Here is an 18,684-nt window from a genome sequence, read left to right on the forward strand (position 1 = left end):
TCCATCACCGATGAATGGACTACAAAATTATGGAGTATATACACAGTGGAATTCTACTCAGCAATAAAGAACAAAACTATGTTATTTGCAGGAAAATGGATGGGCCTGGAGACCATTATGTTAAATGAGATTAGCCAGTCACAGAAAGTGAAGGGTTTATGTCTTTTTTCATATGTGGAAGCTAGGGGAGTAATCGGGATACCAGAGGGACTTTAGATAATGAAAGAGGAGCCCCACTGGAGCAAGGGAAGTAGTCTAAGAGAGGGTGGTGGTTAGGGGAGGGAGAATTAAACACTTCCATTGACGTTATATATGTATGTGACAATATCAGTGCCAATCTCAGTATCATGTGTGGGGAAGAGGAGGGAGCTGGTGAAAGCCTACCAAATGGTATGTACATGTATGACGCTATCACTATGAACTGCATTATGATGTGGAACTACAGTATACCAGTAAAAGTTTACAAAAAAACCACCACCAACAACAACAACAATGATGAAAACAATGTCTCTGGGCTCAATGGCAAAGAAAGAAGAAAGGAAGGAAGGAAGGACTGAGTTAACTTGTTTTCAGCCTTCAGACCTCACCCCCAACCATACAAAGAATGGAACACAGAGATGCTCTACCATTGCGCTATATCCCCATCCATTTTTATTTTTATTCTGAGTCAGGGTGTTGCTAAGTTGCCCAGACCGGCCTTGAACTGGCTATCTTCCTGTCTCAGTTTTCTAAGTTGCTGGGTTAGAGGCATGTGCCACTGTACCTGGCTTCTTCAAGTTTTGACTAGAAGGCCACTATGTAAAAGCTTCCTGAACACCCACACTTACCTCCCTTTCCCCCCTTAGACACTCAGTATATTTTTCTGGCAGGGTCCTGTCCTTTATTTCATGACAGTTACTTCACTTTGCAATCTTTATATGAGGGATTTCAAAAATTACTGTCTTCCCAAGAAACTCTAAACCTCCAGAGTAAAAAAAAAAAAAATCCTCCAGACAGGACTTTTTCATCACGGTATTCCTATTCATGGACATGGGGGAAGATTAGATACTCCCCCCAAAACAATTTATTGAACAGATGATTGAATGAAGGTGTATTTCTGTGCACTTGGGTAAGAGTTTGATGATTAATCCCTTCAGGCCCTAAAGAAAGTAGTTCTAGTGTTTAATCTGTGAATGATTCAGGCTCTGGGTTAAACAGGCTGTACAGGAGATTATGGTCTAAGATTCATAATTTAAATGTTCATTACCTCGACTCCTGATCCAGGTGATTCATGACAAATTAATAAATGTGAGGGCCAAGCTATCCTTTTTGTTTAAAGGTCTAGGTTATAAATTAAAAGGAAACATTATGTGGGTCTAACTTTATATCACAGGGATGATATTATATAGATAGTAGTTCTGACAGATTTCCCAGCCAGACTGCCTGGGTTCAAATCCTGGCTTTGTCACTTACCAGCTCTATGACCTCATAAAAGTTACCTAACCATTTGGTTCTCCATATTTTTCATCTGTTAAAAGAGGAAGTGAGGCTTAAAAGCATTAGTGCATGTTAACGTGCTCAGAATAGTGAACAGTATACAGTAAGTGCTAGATAAGTACTTATTATTAATCTCCATAACAAGTGATACTCAATAAAATCAATACTTTCCAAACGCACATTGTGAAAATGCATTGGCCAAATAAAGTATGACTATGTGTAAAGTCCAACATATTTATTTTAATAGAATCTATCGAGTATAATCATCACTTTCTAAATTTTATATTTTCACTTTTAGTAAATGAATATCTGCTTTATTAAATGCATTGATACATTAACTGATTGTGGACAGTTCATAGCACAGTGGTAATTATTTTAAGGACACTGAGGAACATAGAAAAAATAAAGACCTATTAGGATAAACTACAGTAATTTAAAATTCACTTTGTGGTATTTATCTTTAAAAATAGAATTTCTGCCATTTTATAAGCCTGCATCCATTCTTCTGACATTGTTGGCTCTAACATGCAGCTTTTCATATGGCCTGAAAAGGGGTTCTTTCTACTTTCTGGAGGAATGTGCGGTGAGGAGGCGAGGGGGCGTCTTGCTGGTGGAAATGTGAGAACAGCAGCTCTTTGAATGCTAGGCCTGACGTAGCCTGGGAACTGTGAGCAGCTGCTGGCAGAGTGTTTCACACGCAGCGGGACAGTGGGAAAAGAAATGAAGAAAACAACCAGGGCAAACAAATGTGGACGGAAGAGTGGGTGGGGTCAAACTCCAGGGCAGGGAGGTCAGACTGCAGAGAGGACACTTAACTGGATAGAGAAGAAAACAGTGAGAAATTGGAGGCTAGGGCAAACATCAGTTGCAGAATAAGAGAGGACAATAAACACGAGCACTGTGGCCATTTTAAATATCCACAATTAGATACATGTTTCTAGAAAGGATTTAGAGATACCAGAAAACTAAAATAAATGCACACATAAATAAGAAAATCTGCTACTTAAATCCATTTAATAGGAACACATTCCATTTTCAAAAACAGTAATAAAACACTTATATAGATTACTATAATAGCTAGCTTCAAAATTAGCAAAATAATTCCTGATTAAAGCAAATTAGAAATTTAGTAGTTTATAAAGATAAAGCAATCAACTAACTCAACTAATCCTTCAGAATGATTTGGTTTACTTTTATAACATGTCTGAAAAAATAATATGCCTTTCATTCTCTTAAACACCTAAATATTTCTTTTGACTAATGATGGCTTCATTCCCATTTTGTTCCTGATATAATTTCTTTTTTGTCACTCTTCCTATAGCATTCATTTTCTCCCCTATAGTTCTAGACATCTTGATGCCTTTAAAAAAGCAGTAGCGAATCTCCTTGAAAACTAGGCCATCTTTCTTTTGGGATGAGGAGGACAGACTTTAGAACATCTGGTCCATATTACTTTCAAGGTTACCTGGGTGATTTCGGTATCATTCCTCTTGAATAACGTACACATAAGTATAAAAACATTGAAAAGCAAACATTCTTAAGCTTGGCAGTGTACTTTGACCTCCATATATTCCAAGGGCTAACACTATCTTGAGCATTTAGATTGACCCCTCTTTCTCAGATTCTTCAAAGGGCCTGGTTCACTTTCTTTTTTAAAAAACACAGTTGAGATTAAGTATAAATGATTGTTCACTACTTATGGAAGAGACGTCTTCCTAGAACTTAATTGTCCTTTTTTTCATGGGTCATTCTCTTCCTAATATCAACAAATTCTTCTGTGACTTAACCTTTTCAGAAACAAACACTTTCTTCTTTCCTCTTTGTTTTTTTCATTTCCTTTACCCTCAGCAGTTATAAAAACTCCTGCCTGCGGGCACATCAGACAAGATGTTATAGTTGAAATCTTATAAGAGCAACCTGTAGTTCAGAATGTGCTAATGTTTTTCCTACAGGTTACTGCAAGATTTGGGGGGAAGTGGTTTCTAATTTTACTAAACCAAGTAGATCCACTCTTTTTATAATTTTTTTATAAAATTTTATTTGCATATCAGAATTATATGTAAGAGTGGGATGCATAGTGATACATTCACATATACATGTAACATAATGTCATTTCTATTTCTGTATATTCATTTCCCTGCCCTCTAACCCCCCATCCCTTCCCATCCCTTATTTTTTTTGTGGTGCTTGGAATTGAACCCCAGGGACATTCTACCGCTGATCTACACCTCCAGCCCTATTTTATTTTTAATTTGGAAACAGGGTCTCACTAAGCTGACGAAGCAAAGCTGTCTTTGAATCTGTGATCCTACTCAGCCTCCCAAGTACTAGGATTACAGGTGTGTGCCACCATACCCAGCCCCTTCTTAACCTTCCAAATCAACAGGATGCCCACATGATAGAAGGAAAACCACTTAATATCCACTAATTGAGAAAAGGGACCACCTGATAAAAAATCTTGTGAAGTTTAAAAACATAACTGTTTTACTTATTAAAATAGTATATGGGTAAGAAAATTTCGTATTTGAGATACAGACAATACTTGATGCAAAATTCTATTTTTACACCCCTGTAAAACTCTATGATCCATAGTATGGGAAAGAATTTCTATATGTGGCCACACAATAACGGCATCTCTTAGGAGCTTGAAATGCAAAATCATAGGCCTTGCCCAATAGTAACTGAATCCCTGGAGGTGTTTTAACAACCTTTACAGGTGATTCTTAGTTATACTACGTTTTAAGAACTCTATTCTCTCATGCTATCCAATATAAAGTGAAAGCTACATACTTAATTTCAATGGTTCCAGTTTGCACAGTAAAAAAGTACAGAAAAATAAACTTGTCAGTTGTTTTATGAAATGACAGACACACTTCTTAAAATTACCCAAGTATGAATAATAATAAACAAGAAATGAAAGGCATTTATTATAATGATATATTTTACCAAACCAAATATATAAATATTTTTATTTCAACATGTAATCATTGTAAGCATATTAATTAGATATTTACATTTTTGTACTAACTCTTTAAAACCTATATGTCAACTTATTTCCATGTGGACTGGCTACATTCAAAGGCTCAATATCCATATGTAGCTATTGTAGTTATTGGGCAACACGATTCTAGACAATGTGATTTGAAATGCAGTAAATATAAATCCATTTAGCGGCAAATTGTGTTACTGGGAATCTAATAAAAGTTTCCCTGCATTCTCCAAGATTCTCCTTATCCTCCTCATTCAATTTCAAAGAAAAGTTAAGTGCTTGCGCCTGCATGGTTCTATTACATTATAACACTCTAAAAAACAGAGCTTTCTGCATGGTATCTTTCTAAATATCCTCAGTTAGAGTTTAAACCCTTCGAGGTGTCTGGCAGAGGTCATGTCCTTTTAGCAATCTTTTAAACTTTACTACCTAACAAGTGCTTAATACAGGACAATGGTTTTTCAAAGGGTGGTCCCTGGACCAGCAGCATCAGGCTCATTAGCGATTTTTTTTTAACTGAAAAATCTCGGATGCTATTCCAATCCTGGTGAATCAGAAACTTTAGATATGAAGCTCAGCAATCTGTTTTAATAGGCCTTCCAAGTGATCATGAGGCTCACAAAACCTTGAGAACCCCTGATTTGGGGAAATAGATTTCCTTGGAGAGTGGCCTCGGACTAAATTCTGTAGCCTAATCAAAAGCAGAATAATTTTAGGTCTTTATTGTTGAAGAAAAAGTCAAAGACAGATATGTTAGGAAGACATCAGTAGAACCAACCCTTAGAAAAATGGAAGTAAAGGAACTAAGTGTCCTCTCCTTACCTGCAGGTAGTGCACACATTATTTGTAGGAACAGATGGTACAGCTCACCTAGGCTTTCTGCCTAGAAGTGACTCCAAAATGCAAAGCAATTAGTATAGGGTCATTAGAAGAAAGAAGGGTGTGAGGAAGATGTTCAAAATCTGCCAATGTATTTAAAAGAACAGACCCTATGCTCAATGATGATTAAGGATGAAACCACATATACACAGAAGTCCTGCTTAGAGAAACATATCTCACCAGGGTAAAGAACATAAGCTTCCGAGTCGGAGTTCCTGAACTTTTCGAATTAGATAATTTCGGTTACTTTCTTTTAAAAATGAAGCCATAGAAATCATCCTATTGGCTAGGGAACTATGATTCCCTCTTTCCTCTCATAAAGCTTGCCACTATATAGACCAAATGCCCATCCCAAAATTATTGAAGAAATTGTATACCAGAGATCTGAAAAGGTACTGCTTTTACATTATCAATGTTCTGACAGTGTGTGTGTGTGTGTGTGTGTGTGTGTGTGTGTGTGTGTAGTTTATAACATGGACAAAAGGGAGAGAAGGTGGGCCATTATGAAAATAAAAGAGAAAATCCATCTAGAAAGCTTTTCTTAGGATGGCATAAGCAGTAAAGAGAGCCTTGGTCAGTATGTCCTTGGGCCAAAAGGCATGATCGCTTGGTACAATCAGTTCTGTTGAATGAAAGAAGAAATAGAGTGAACAGAATATGAGGGTCTAGATCCCTGCAACAGAAAGTTGCCACAGGGCTGGACAGATGGAGCAAAATGATATCTGCATGACTTTGGAAGAATCCTAGGAAACCTTTAAAAAGCATACATAATTCATGATCCTATTCTTTAACATATTTAAAAGGAATTTCATACCTAGAAATGCCTTCATATTATTCATTTTTTCAAGTGTTCACATCCCATAAGTTCCCTAAAGTCAATAAAGCATGCACTCCTTATGTTCAAAGTATAGCTGTAGCTTCTGTTGCTATCTGTGGGCTTTACTCATAAGTGCAGAGAAATGGCAGACCATTTCCTTGTGCAGGTGAATGAAAAACATGATCATACCACTTGATGGCTGTGCACTGCTTCAAAATTATAAAGACTTTCTCATTTTCACTTTCTTCCCATTTGGTTTGGATACTCATTTCTACCTAATCAAATATTAGCGTTGCTTTTGCTTTAACAGCTCATTCATTAAAATCACTTTTCCTTGATTTTAGTATAGTTGCTGAGTTCTAAAGGCAATGAGGAATATAATGCTTTAAAATTTTATATTTGAAATTACAAGGGTGATTTTTTAAGGGTACAATGAATGGGGCTCATTAATCCATTGATTCGTTAAAGGAAGCTTTCAAAGTTAATATACCTGAGAATCCTTTAAAAAAGAGTAGAAGTGTGAAAAAAGTGAAGTATTTCACACCTGTGTTGCCTAAAATAGCTTTAAATCATGACGTTAAGCCCGAAACTTAATAGGACTTTAAACAGAGGAAATAAAAAGGGCAGTTTGGAGAACTTGATTTCAATCTTGGTTAACACTTAAAGACCATGTGACTGTGATTGTGTCACTCAATGCTTTTAAGTATGTTTCTTTACTTGCAAAAGTGAATAATCATTAAATGAAATTATACTAATAATCTTGTAAGAATTAAATGAGAGAGTATCTGAGAAATTTTAACTATAAGAAATGATGGTTTCCAACATTAGAAATACATTGTCAAATGGCCAAGTAGTGACATCTATATCAATGGGCACTCTGAAGGAGAACACAGATTTTATTTCTACAAAAATTTCAAACAGGCAAATCAATGTCTCTTATATTTTTATTTGTGGTTCACAATAAATTTGGAACCCTCTGGCTTGGTGTAGTGACACAGGCCTATAAGCCCAGGACTTGGGAGGCTGAAACAGGAGGATTGCAGGTTCAAGACCAGCTTCAGCAACTTAGTGAGACCTTGTTCTAAAACAAAATTCTGGAGACTTCCGGGAAGATGGCGACCGAGAAAAGCGGGGCTTAAGAGCCCCGCTAACAACCAATCTCCATTACCACAAAACCAGAGCCTTTCATAGCCAGAAAACACCATTACCAGAGAAACAAAAAAATCACCAGGCTCCAGAGAGAAAGCAGACTGAGAACAGAGCTCAGAGCCACAGAGGAGATACACCGGCCTCACGCCCGAGGACGCGGCAGCAGCACTTTACTGCCAGCGGCAGCGGCGAGTTCACCGAATGGCTACAGCAAGCTGAGGTGAGCCACTGCGGAACAGCCAGGCGGGACTTCTCGGCGCAGGGAGCATCTAAAGCTCCCAGTGGCTGAGCTCAGCACACGCTGCAGGGATTCAGAGTGGAACTCAAAACCAAGAAGAAATACGCCAGCCTCACGGCCGAGGGCGTAGCAGCAGCACCATATTGCCACCGGTGGCAGCAGCAGCGAATTCACCGAGTCTAGTACAGCTACATCTGCGTACTCAAGAACAGTGAGTCAAATTGCGGGCCACAGAGGAGAAATCCCAGTACTGTACTCCCTGGAACTTGACCCAGTGGGGGAGTGACAGTGGCAGAGATATCACACCATAGGAGAACGTGCAACCTGGCACCCCCCACAGTCTAAAGCAGCCTCTATCGACTCTCTGGGTCAGAGACTCTGTGATACAACCCAGTAAAGGAGTAGTGGGGTCTGAGATACTACTGACTCGAGATCCAGAACACCTTAAGTGAAGTCATAGTGACCCAAGGGAAGAACCCAGAGAAGGCACAAACTTCCGAAATCATGGGAAAGAGGAATAATACTGGAGCAATGAATGCCCACAACCCCACAACATCAGAACCCGTTAAAACAGAAAATCAGAGATTTCTAGAAGATCAAATCAGGAAAATAACTGTAGAAATAATAGAGGTGCTTCGAAAAGAACTCAGAGAGAGCCAAAAAGAGATAAAGGATGCAATTAATGAAGTAAAGGCCTCAATTCAAAGCACAAACAACCGATTAGACCACATGGAGAACAGAATCTCGCTCTTAGAAGATGATCATTCCAAAAATGAACGCATAGTTTCTAATCTAGGAAAAAATATCTGACAGCAGGAATCTGATATTGAAGAAATATGGGCCCATTTTAAGAGAGCTAACCTAAGAATAATTGGAATAGAGGAGGGAAAAGAAAGTGAAACCAAAGGGATCAACAATCTCTTCAAGGAAGTAATAGCAGAAATTTTTCCAGACATAGAGCAAGAGGTCGATACACAGGTCCAGGAAACTTATAGAACTCCCTTTAGACAGGATCGGAGAAGAGGATCCCCATGCCACATAACTGTCAAAATGACCAATGTGGAAGTCAAGCAGAGAATCTTAAAGGCAACAAAAACAAAGGGCCAAGTGACATTCAGAGGCAAACCAATTAGAATCACTCCAGACTTCCCAAACCAAGTTATGAGAGCCAGAAGGGCTTGGAGTAACATATTCCAAACTCTGAAAGAAAACAACTTCCAGCCAAAAATTTCCTACCCAGCAAAACTTTCTATCAAATTACATGGAGAAATAAGAAGCTTCCATGACAAACAGAAACTGAAGGAATTTATGTCTTCAAAACCAGCACTAGAGAAAATACTCAAAGAGATTAACTACAAAAAAGAAATAGGTAACACACACCAGAACCAGAGAAACAAGATTTTCCATCCAACAGACAACTAAGATTGGTTATCTGTGGAGATTCGTTATTTATGTTAGTCTTTTACCTATCTCTAAATGGTATTGTTTGCCTTTATTGTTGTTAATTTTTAGGATTTCTAGTTAGAATATTAATATACCTATAGATATAGCATTTGGAAATATTTTATCCCATTCTATTAGTAACTGTTAACTCTGTTTACATTGTCTTTGGATATACAATATTTTTTTTATTTTTTATGGAGTTTGTATACTTTTCTGTTGCCTGTGCCATTGAAATCATATCCAAGAAATCACTGCCAATTTCAGTGTTGTGAGGTTTTATGACCCAGATTTTCTCCTAAAAGTTTATAGTCTTAAGATTTATATTTAAGTCTTTTATCTATTTTTTGTTAATATTTGTATATGGGAATAGGTAAGGGTCCAATTTTATTCTTTTCCATGTAATTATTATGTTTCAACAATATTTAATTAAAAGATTATTATTTCCACCACCAAATGTTCGTGGAAACCTTGTCAAAAATAACTTGACAATATAGGGAAGAATTTAGCTCTAGGCTTTTATTTAACTCCAATGGTTTATATATCTGCCTTTAGAATAGTACTACACTGTTTCAATTATTGTAGCTTTATATGCTTTGAAATCAGAAAATATATATCTTCTAGCTTTGTTCTTTTTCAAGATCATTTTGGGTATCTAGAGTCCATATTCCATATTAGGATAGATGTTTTTTTCTGAAAAATAAATATATAAATATATGATAGTTTCACCTAAAAAATAGAAAAAATATTCTCTGGTAAGAAAGAAAGTAAAAAGAAATATTGAAATGTTATCTTTAAGTCATCAAAAGCTTGGTATCAGACAAATGTAACTGTTATATGAAATTATCACTTTTAATTTTGGATAAATTGCTATAATACTAGATGTCAACCACTAAGCCAAGCATGGGAGGGAGGGATGGGGAGAGAATGGGGTGGGGATCGAGTGGGGGCTGACTGGGCGATGTGTGCATGTATGTCTACAAAAGTTTGTATCCCACTATGATGTATGAATACAGTGCACCATTAAAAAAATAAAATAAAAAATAAAATAAAGTGGCAAAAAAATAAAACAAAATTCTAAAAAGGGTTGGGAGTATGGCTCAGAAGTAGAATACCCCTGTGTTCAATCCCTAGTATAAAAATAAATAATTAAGTAAATAAATAAATACATAAACTCTGTATACTCGTTCTATGTTCAGGTAATTTGTAACTGGATCTTACTCTACCACTATGATGGGCACATCTTTAGATATGGACTGTCCACCATAAAAACTCAAATGTTGGAAATGGAACAACGTTCAGAGGTCAAATAATGGAATCCGAACCTCATTACTGAATCAATCCACTGATGGATTATTAATCTAAATAGATTTACTAGATGGTAACTGTTGGCAGGGAGGGTGTTCCTGGAGGAGGTTGGTCATTGGGAATGTGGCCTTGGGGAATACATCTGTTCCTGGCCCCCTCTTTTCTTTCACTGTCCCTCTGCTTCTGGTTTCCCTGGGCAGCTTCTGAGTGCCCTTCCACCATGATGGTTCTGCTTTAGAGTTGGCCAACTGGACTAAATGTCTGAAACTATGAGTCAAAAGCCTTTTCTCCTTTAAGTCATTCTTGTTGGGTACCTTGATCATAGTGATGAAAAAGTTAACTAATACATCCGTTTCTGCAATTTTCACTGCTTTTATATAGCTAAAATATTGGCATGGCTTACTTTCTTTTACTTTTTCTTTTCTTTTCTTTTCTTTTTTTTTGGTGGTACTGGGAGTGGAACCCAGAAGCTTTCTATCTCTGGGCTATACTCCTAGACCCATTTTATATTTTATTTGGAAACAGGGTCTTACTAAATTGCTGAGAGCCTCACTAAGTTGTGAGGCTGGCTTCGAACCTGTGCTGTCCTCCTGTCTCAGCCTCCTAAGCGCGGGGATTACAAGTGTGTGCCACCACGCTCGGCCATGGCTTTCTTTTTAAAATCAAAATTATCTATCATGAAACTGAACTCAGGAGATTCTTGTATCAAGACAAGACAAATCTTGACAGAATATGACTCTATTTCTACACTATTTTGCCTAAGTTTAAGACCATTTTGTTTCTTTTTTTGTGGTAATGGAGATTGAGCACAAGGCTACTCTACCACTGAACTACATGCTCAGCCATTTTATTTTTTATTTTGATACAGTGTTTTCCTAGCTTGCCCAGGCTAGCCTTGAACCTTCTCTTTGATCCTCCTGTCTCCATGTCCCAAGTAGCTAGAATTACAAGCATGCATTACCACCATGCCTGGCCTGTTTTTCTTTTCACACATTTGTATCTGCCATCTTACTACTTCAATTCTCTCTTTTTTTAATTTTAAATTGTTTCTGCAGGCAAATATGAACTCATACTCTTTAAAAAAATTTTTTACTTGTTTTTTGACAGCCAACTAACACAGAATTTAAGTGACTAAGTCCTTTGCAATTTTTTTTACATATATATGATGTCACAATGGTGGTAGGCTCAAACTTCCCACCACCAAAGCTGGATAACACTTGTTACATACATTCTTTTAAGTGTAAAATGTTCTCAGCAGGACGTTGTGTGAGTTGTTCTTCCAGTAATGGGAATAAAGTCATTTGATGTAAACCTTTTTTTTTTTTTTTGCTTTGCTCCCTTTCTGAACAAGGACTGATACTTAAAATATAGCAAAGTGGTTGGAATTAGGGTCAAAGAGAAGAATGGGATCAACTTGACTCAGTTATGTGCATACCAAAACCTTGAATTTATAAGTTTTCTATAAAAACACTTTTTAGCATATCTTTAAAGTCATGTTCATAAATTAGAAATGTGAAATTTGTTACAATAAGAGCAAATACCAGTCAGGTGTGGTAACTCATGCCTGTAATACCAGTACTTGGGTGGCTGAGACAGGAAGATTGCAGATTAGGGGTCAGCCTCTGCAATTTTGTGAAGTCCTTGGCAACTTAGTGAGAATCTATTTCCAAATAAAAAATATAATAGGGTTGGGTGGTGTAGCTTGGGTGTAGAATGCATATTTAATGTGAGAATATTTCACGTGTAGGGGTTTGGAAAAAAGGGTTTAAAATGAAGAGTTATAGAAGAAAAAATGATAATGACGAGCTACAGCTATCTTCATTGGTTCTAAACTAAATTTTTATATATGTTTATCCCCCAAATATCCAGATCTGGAATCACAGAATTGAACCAAATGTGACCTTAAATGACATAGATTGTCTCTTTTTAAAAACGAGGAGAAGTGAAGGTCAGAGAGGCTAACTAGCTTTGCCAAGATAATGTGGTCAAACAATGGCTGAACTTAACTTTAAAGTTGAGTCCCCTAATATTCACTCCAATGACTTTTTACTATGTTATACTGTGTGCTCATATGGACTTTTCTGTACTTACGGCCAACTCCTTATTGACTTCAAGGAATGGATCAAAATTAAGCTATGGCTATTTTCTCATTCTTCACATCTAAGCAAATATTACAACTAGAATGGATCACTTAGCATTGCTTTTTGAAAGGTTTCCCATCAGTCAGAATCCTTTGACCTCATCTGTAAATTTACATGTAACTGTCACAAATCTGCTAAAAGAAAATGGAGACTTTAGCTCTAGAAAAGGAAATTTAAAATATAATTCAAGAGCACTTGAACGGAATGAACGTGGCCATTGGTTTTCTTTTGGACACTCATTACTTTTCTTATTTATGCTTAAAATGAAAAACATGCAAAGGATGGAACTGATAAGATTTTAATAGTATTCAACCACTACAGAGCAGACAAGGAACGGCACATAATCACTTAACTATGCTGCCTTGCTTTTAGTCAATGCCACTTATAACAATCTATCATACAAACATTTCAAGACTATCCATCACAACAAGAATTAAATTATATGAGATCTCAAGAGGTCTTGAATTTAGAACTTGTTTTTATTAAAGATCCAGCAATTCTTTAACAGGACTTTCAATCACACCCCTAAATGGACTGTCGATAGGAGAGTAATCTGGTTTATTATTTTTTCTTATTAAAACTTTGACAGCAAATATTTTTAAACCCAGTTTTCTCTCTGGCCTCAGGAGCATACTATCTGCAACCTATGAAATTGGAAAAGGAGGGAAAATGATTCCTTAAGTCCATGGTTAACCCAGTTTTATAGTTTGGGGGTATAACAACACAGCGTTCGTCACACAGGGAACACAAAGACACACCTCTACCACTATAGCCATTTTCTGAGTGCTTCCTATCAGCCAAATACTATACTAAGAATTCAAGATAAATTATTTCATTCATATAACAATAACTGTGTTGGAGATGAGGGAATATGACAACAAGAGAGGTTAAATAGTCTTGAGGTCACTCAGCTAGTAAGTCAGATTCCAAAAGCTGTGTACTATAATAATAACTGTAACATTACCAAGAGCTGGGATTTATAGTGTTTACTATGTAGCAGGTTCTCTTCCAAGTTTTTTCCATTTATTGTGACTTATTCATCTTAATAATACATAACTGATATTGCAGAGAAGTTTATTATCCCATTTTTTCAGACAAAAGGCTGAGGCACAGAAAGGTTAAGTAAGTCGTTCAAGGTCCACACAGTAAGTGTGACCTTGAGCATATTTATATTCCCTGAATTTATTACACAAACCTATGAGAATCTTCCATGTGTAGGTTGATGATAGGATGCTCTTTCTTTAAATGATTTTAGAACTTATCTTACTTTTGAATTTTGTTTAAATTAGGATTTCAAAGGGAAAGATATTTTAATAGTACAAAGGAATTGCCTGCTAACAAATCAGTTCTTTCATCATGATTTAGTATCATCTTCCATGGTTATTGTAAGACCTCTAAAAGGCCAGCTTTTTGTCATTTCCAAAATTAATATTAGCATGTTAAAATATTTCCATAGGGACTTGTCAAAAATATAAAATGTTTTATATTCATATTATTGTGAAAATCAAAGGAAGAAATTATTGTTCCTTACCATAGCTTTAGCTATGTTATTTCATTGTAACAAGGAGCAATGATGCTCATAATGTGCCTACCTGCAGGAGCTTCCATCTGGTGTTCAGGTCTTCCAGAATGTTTAGGTTATATGGTGAAAGCTGGATGCCCAATGTGGTGAGCTGGCGAGCAAGGTCATTGACGTGGTTTACATTCTCTTTCAGAGGTGCAATTTCTCCCCGAAGTGCCTGTGTGAAATAGCCAAGAGCAAATTGGAAGGTAAGACTATTTAAAGCAAAGAAAGTGACACCTGAGAACTACATGGCATCTTACACTGTTTGGGATGCAGTGTCAGTGATATTTACTCTATACTATGGTCTGACTATGTGGGTTGCCCTGAAATTCATATGTTGAGGTCCTAAAAATCAGTAGTCATAAAAAGAAATTATCATCTGGACATGGGGGTTCAAACTTGTAATCTCAATATTTGGGAGGCGGAGATAGAAGGATTGTAAATTCGAGGACAGCCTCAGTAACTTGGTGGGACCTTCAACAACTTGTTGAGACCCTCTTTCAATATAAAAAATAAAATAGGAACTTCCGGGAAGATGGCGATCGAGAAAAGCGGGGCTTAAGAGTCCCGCTAACAACCAATCTCCATTACCACAAAAAGAGCGCCTTTCATAGCCAGAAAACACCATCACCAGAAAAACAAAAAAACCACCAGGCTCCAGAGAGAAAGCGGACTGAGAACAGAGCTCAGGGCCACAGAGGAGACACACGCGCCCGAGGACGCGGCAGCAGCGCCATACTGCCGGCGGCAGCGGCGAACTCAGCGGACGGCTACAGCAAGCCTAGGTGAGCTGATGCGGAACAGCCAGGCGGGATCTTTCGGCGCAGACAGCATTTAAAGCTCCCAGTGGCTGAGCTCAGCACATGCTGCAGGGATTCAGAGTGGAAATCAAAACCAGAGAAGAAAAAATACGCCAGCCTCATGGCCGAGGGCGTGGCAGAGGCGCCATATTGCCACCGGCAGCGGCAGCAGCAGTGAATTCACCGAGTCCAGTACAGCTACATCTACGTACTCAAGAACAGTGAGTCAAATTGCAGGCCGCAGAGGAGAAATCCCAGTATTGTGCCTCCTGGGACTTGACCCAGTGAGGGAGTGGTGGTGGCAGAGATATCACACCATAGGAGAGTGTGCAACCTGGCACCCCCCACAGTCTAAAGCAGCCTCTATCGACTCCCTGGGTCGGAGACTCTGTGATACAACCCAGTAAAGGAGTAGTAGGGTCTGAGATAATACAGACTCGAGATCCAGAGCACCTTAAGTGAAGCCATAGTGACCCAAGGGAAGAACCCAGAGAAGGCACAAACCTCCGAAATCATGGGAAAGAGGAATAACACTGAAGTAATGAATGTGCACAACCCCACAACATCAGAACCTGATAAAACAGAAAATCAGAGATTTCTAGAAGATCAAATCAGGAAAATAACTGTAGAAATAATAGAGGTGCTTCGAAAAGAACTCAGAGAGAGCCAAAAAGAGATAAAGGATGCAATTAATGAAGTAAAGGCCTCAATTCAAAGCACAAACAACCGATTAGACCACATGGAGAACAGAATCTCGCTCTTAGAAGATGAGCAATCCAAAAATGAATGCATAGTTTCTAATCTAGAAAAAGATATCCAACAGCAGGAATCTGACATTGAAGAAATATGGGCCCATCTTAAGAGAGCTAACCTAAGAATAATTGGAATAGAGGAGGGAAAAGAAAGTGATACCAAAGGGATCAACAATCTCTTCAAGGAAGTAATAGCAGAAAATTTTCCAAATATAGAGCAAGAGGTTGATACACAGATCCAGGAAACTTATAGAACTCCCTTTAGACAGGATTGGAGAAGAGGATCCCCACGCCATATAATTGTCAAAATGACCAATGTGGAAGCCAAGCAGAGAATCTTAAAGGCAACAAAAACAAAGGGCCAAGTGACATTCAGAGGCAAACCAATTAGAATCACTCCAGACTTCCCAAACCAAGTCATGAGAGCCAGAAGGGCTTGGAGTAACATATTCCAAACTCTGAAAGAAAACAACTTCCAGCCAAAAATTTCCTATCCAGCAAAACTTTCTATCAAATTAGATGGAGAAATAAGAAGCTTCCATGACAAACAGAAACTGAAGGAATTTATGTCTTCAAAACCAGCGCTAGAGAAAATACTCAAAGAGATTAACTACAAAGAAGAAATAGGTAACACTCACCAGAACCAGAGAAACAAGAGTTTCCATCTAACAGACAACTAAGATTGGTTATCTGTGGAGATTCATTATTTATGTTAGTCTTTTACCTATCTCTAAATTGTATTGTTTGCCTTTATTGTTGTTAATTTTTAGGATTTCTAGTTGGAATATTAATATACCTTCAGATATAGCATTTGGAAATATTTTATCCAATTCTATTAGTAACTTTTAATTCTGTTTACATTGTCTTTGGATATACAATATTTTCTTTTATTTTTTAGGGAGTTTGTATATTCTTCTGTTGCCTGTGCCATTGAAATCATATCCAAGAAATCACTGCCAATTTCAATGTTGTGAGGTTTTATGACCCAGATTTTCTCCTAAAAGTTTATAGTCTTAAGATTTATATTTAGGTCTTTTATCTAGTTTGAGTTAATACTTGTATGTGGGATTAGGTAAGGGTCCAATTTTATTCTTTTCCATATAATTATTATTTTTCAACAATATTTAGTTAAAAGATTATTATTTCCACCACCAAATCTTCGTGGAAACCTTGTCAAAAATAACTTGACAATATAGGGAAGAAGTTAGCTCTAGGCTTGTATTTAACTCCAAAAGTCTATATATCTGCCTTTAGAACAGTACTACACTGTTTCAATTATTGTAGCTTTATATGGTTTGAAATCAGAAAATATACATCTTCTAGCTTTGTTTTTGCTTCGAGATTGTTTTGGGTATCTAGAGTCCATATTCCATATCAGGATAGATTTTTTTCTGAAAAATAAATATATGATAGTTTCACCTAAAAAAAAGAAAAAAATATTCTCTGGTAAGAAAGAAAGCAAAAAGAATTATTGAAATGTTATCTTTAAGTCATCAAAAGCTTGGTATCAGACAAATGAAACTGTTATGTGAGATTATCATTTTTAATTTTGGATAAATTGCTATAATACTAGATGTCAACCACTAAGCCAAGCATGGGAGGGAGGGATGGGGAGAGAATGGGGTGGGGATCGGGTGGGGGCTGACTGGGCGATGTGTGCATGTATGTCTACAAAAGTTTGTATCCCACTATGATGTATGAATACAGTGCACCAATAAAATAAAATTAAAAAAAAAAAACTAAAAAAAAAAAAAATAGGCCGGGCTCCGCGCTTGGGAGGCTGAGACAGGAGGATCGCGCAAGTTCGAAGCCAGCCTCAGCTACTTAGTGAGGCTCTCAGCAACTTAGTGAGACCATGTTTCCAAATAAAATATAAAATAGGTCTGGGAGTATAGCCCAGAGGTAGAAAGCCTCTGGGTTTCACCCCCAGTACCACAACAAATAAATAAAATAAAATAGGGCTGGGGGTGTAGATCAGTGGTAGAATGCCCCTGGGTTCAATCCCCAGTACCACCACCAAAAAGAAAAAGAATTTCTAAACCCCTAAGGAAATGGTATTAAGAGGTAGAGTTTTGGGGACCAATACCCTTATAAAAGAGATATTAGAGAGCTAGCCTACCCCTTCAACCATGTGTGGATGTAGAGAGAAAGAGATGTTTATAAAGGCTGGGCTCTCAGTAGACAAACTTTGCCAGTGCCTTGATCTTGGACTTTCTAACATCCAGATTTATGACAAATAAATTTCTGTTGTTTATAAGATATTCAGTTTATGGAATTTTTGTTATAGCAGTCTGCATAAACTAAGACACTCTATAGTGGCAGTATTAAAACAGTGGACATTCATTAATGGATACATAACTAATATTTATTGAGTACTTCCTGGGTGCCTTATGTTGTGATAGACTAATTTTATCCCTCCATAACAACCCCACAAGGCTGGTAATTGGAGAATTCTTATTTTACACCTGAGAAAATAAACTTGAAGGCATTAAGCACTGCCAAGATCCTGTGGGTAAAAAGTAAGTAACATGGGGTACATTTGCAGGTTTAACTGCCTCTAGAGTGCATATTCTTAACTAGTATATCATACACCTCTCCAAAGATGTTCTGGATTGGCAAAGTAACAGGAAAAATATAGTGCTCTTAGCTTCTAAATTTTGCTCATCTTACAACCAGAAATGGATTTTTATTTTTTACAATAAAAAGATGTACTCTATCACAAAATATTGCATTCTTACTTTGTACCAACCACGTAATAAATAGTTTCATTTAGGGAGACGGGTATTTGTCAAGACCTAGGAATGTCTTTCTGCTCTCCTGGTATTTTAGTCTTTGTAACAATGACTTCAGAAGGCTCCCATGGGGCTTCTGGGCTGTCTCTGCAGCACTAAAGCAGAAATTTCTGATGCCATGCATCATGACAATCTGTTGGACAGAAGAACCCTATGCAGATATGGGGAGGATATTATCATGTATCATATCTACTCCATCAAGGTGGCATTTATGGATCTTTAACATGATGCACGATGTCCAAATTTTCCAATGAGCAATTTCTAAGGGACAAATTCCCTCACTTAGGAGAACAGTTTGTGTAATGTAATGTCTGTGCACAAGGACAATATCACTTACTT

At 37.3% G+C, this 18,684-nt stretch overlaps 1 protein-coding gene across 4 annotated transcripts in view; it reads right to left on the minus strand.

Annotated features, from left to right (window-relative positions):
- The window catches only part of DMD (dystrophin), a gene marked incomplete at both ends in the record, with an annotated part of 2,101,015 nt that overhangs the window by 356,695 nt on the left and 1,725,636 nt on the right, over positions 1 to 18,684 (minus strand). For all 4 annotated transcript variants that reach the window (XM_080719244.1, XM_080719243.1, XM_080719246.1 and 1 more), the window contains one exon: positions 14,030 to 14,176. In XM_080719244.1, the coding sequence (XP_080575370.1) occupies positions 14,030 to 14,176 (147 nt within the window). The remainder of the gene's footprint in view (positions 1 to 14,029; positions 14,177 to 18,684) is intronic.

Source organism: Muscardinus avellanarius, assembly GCF_963383645.1.
Source record: "Muscardinus avellanarius genome assembly, chromosome: X".
In the NCBI taxonomy this organism is placed as follows: Eukaryota; Metazoa; Chordata; class Mammalia; order Rodentia; family Gliridae; genus Muscardinus; species Muscardinus avellanarius.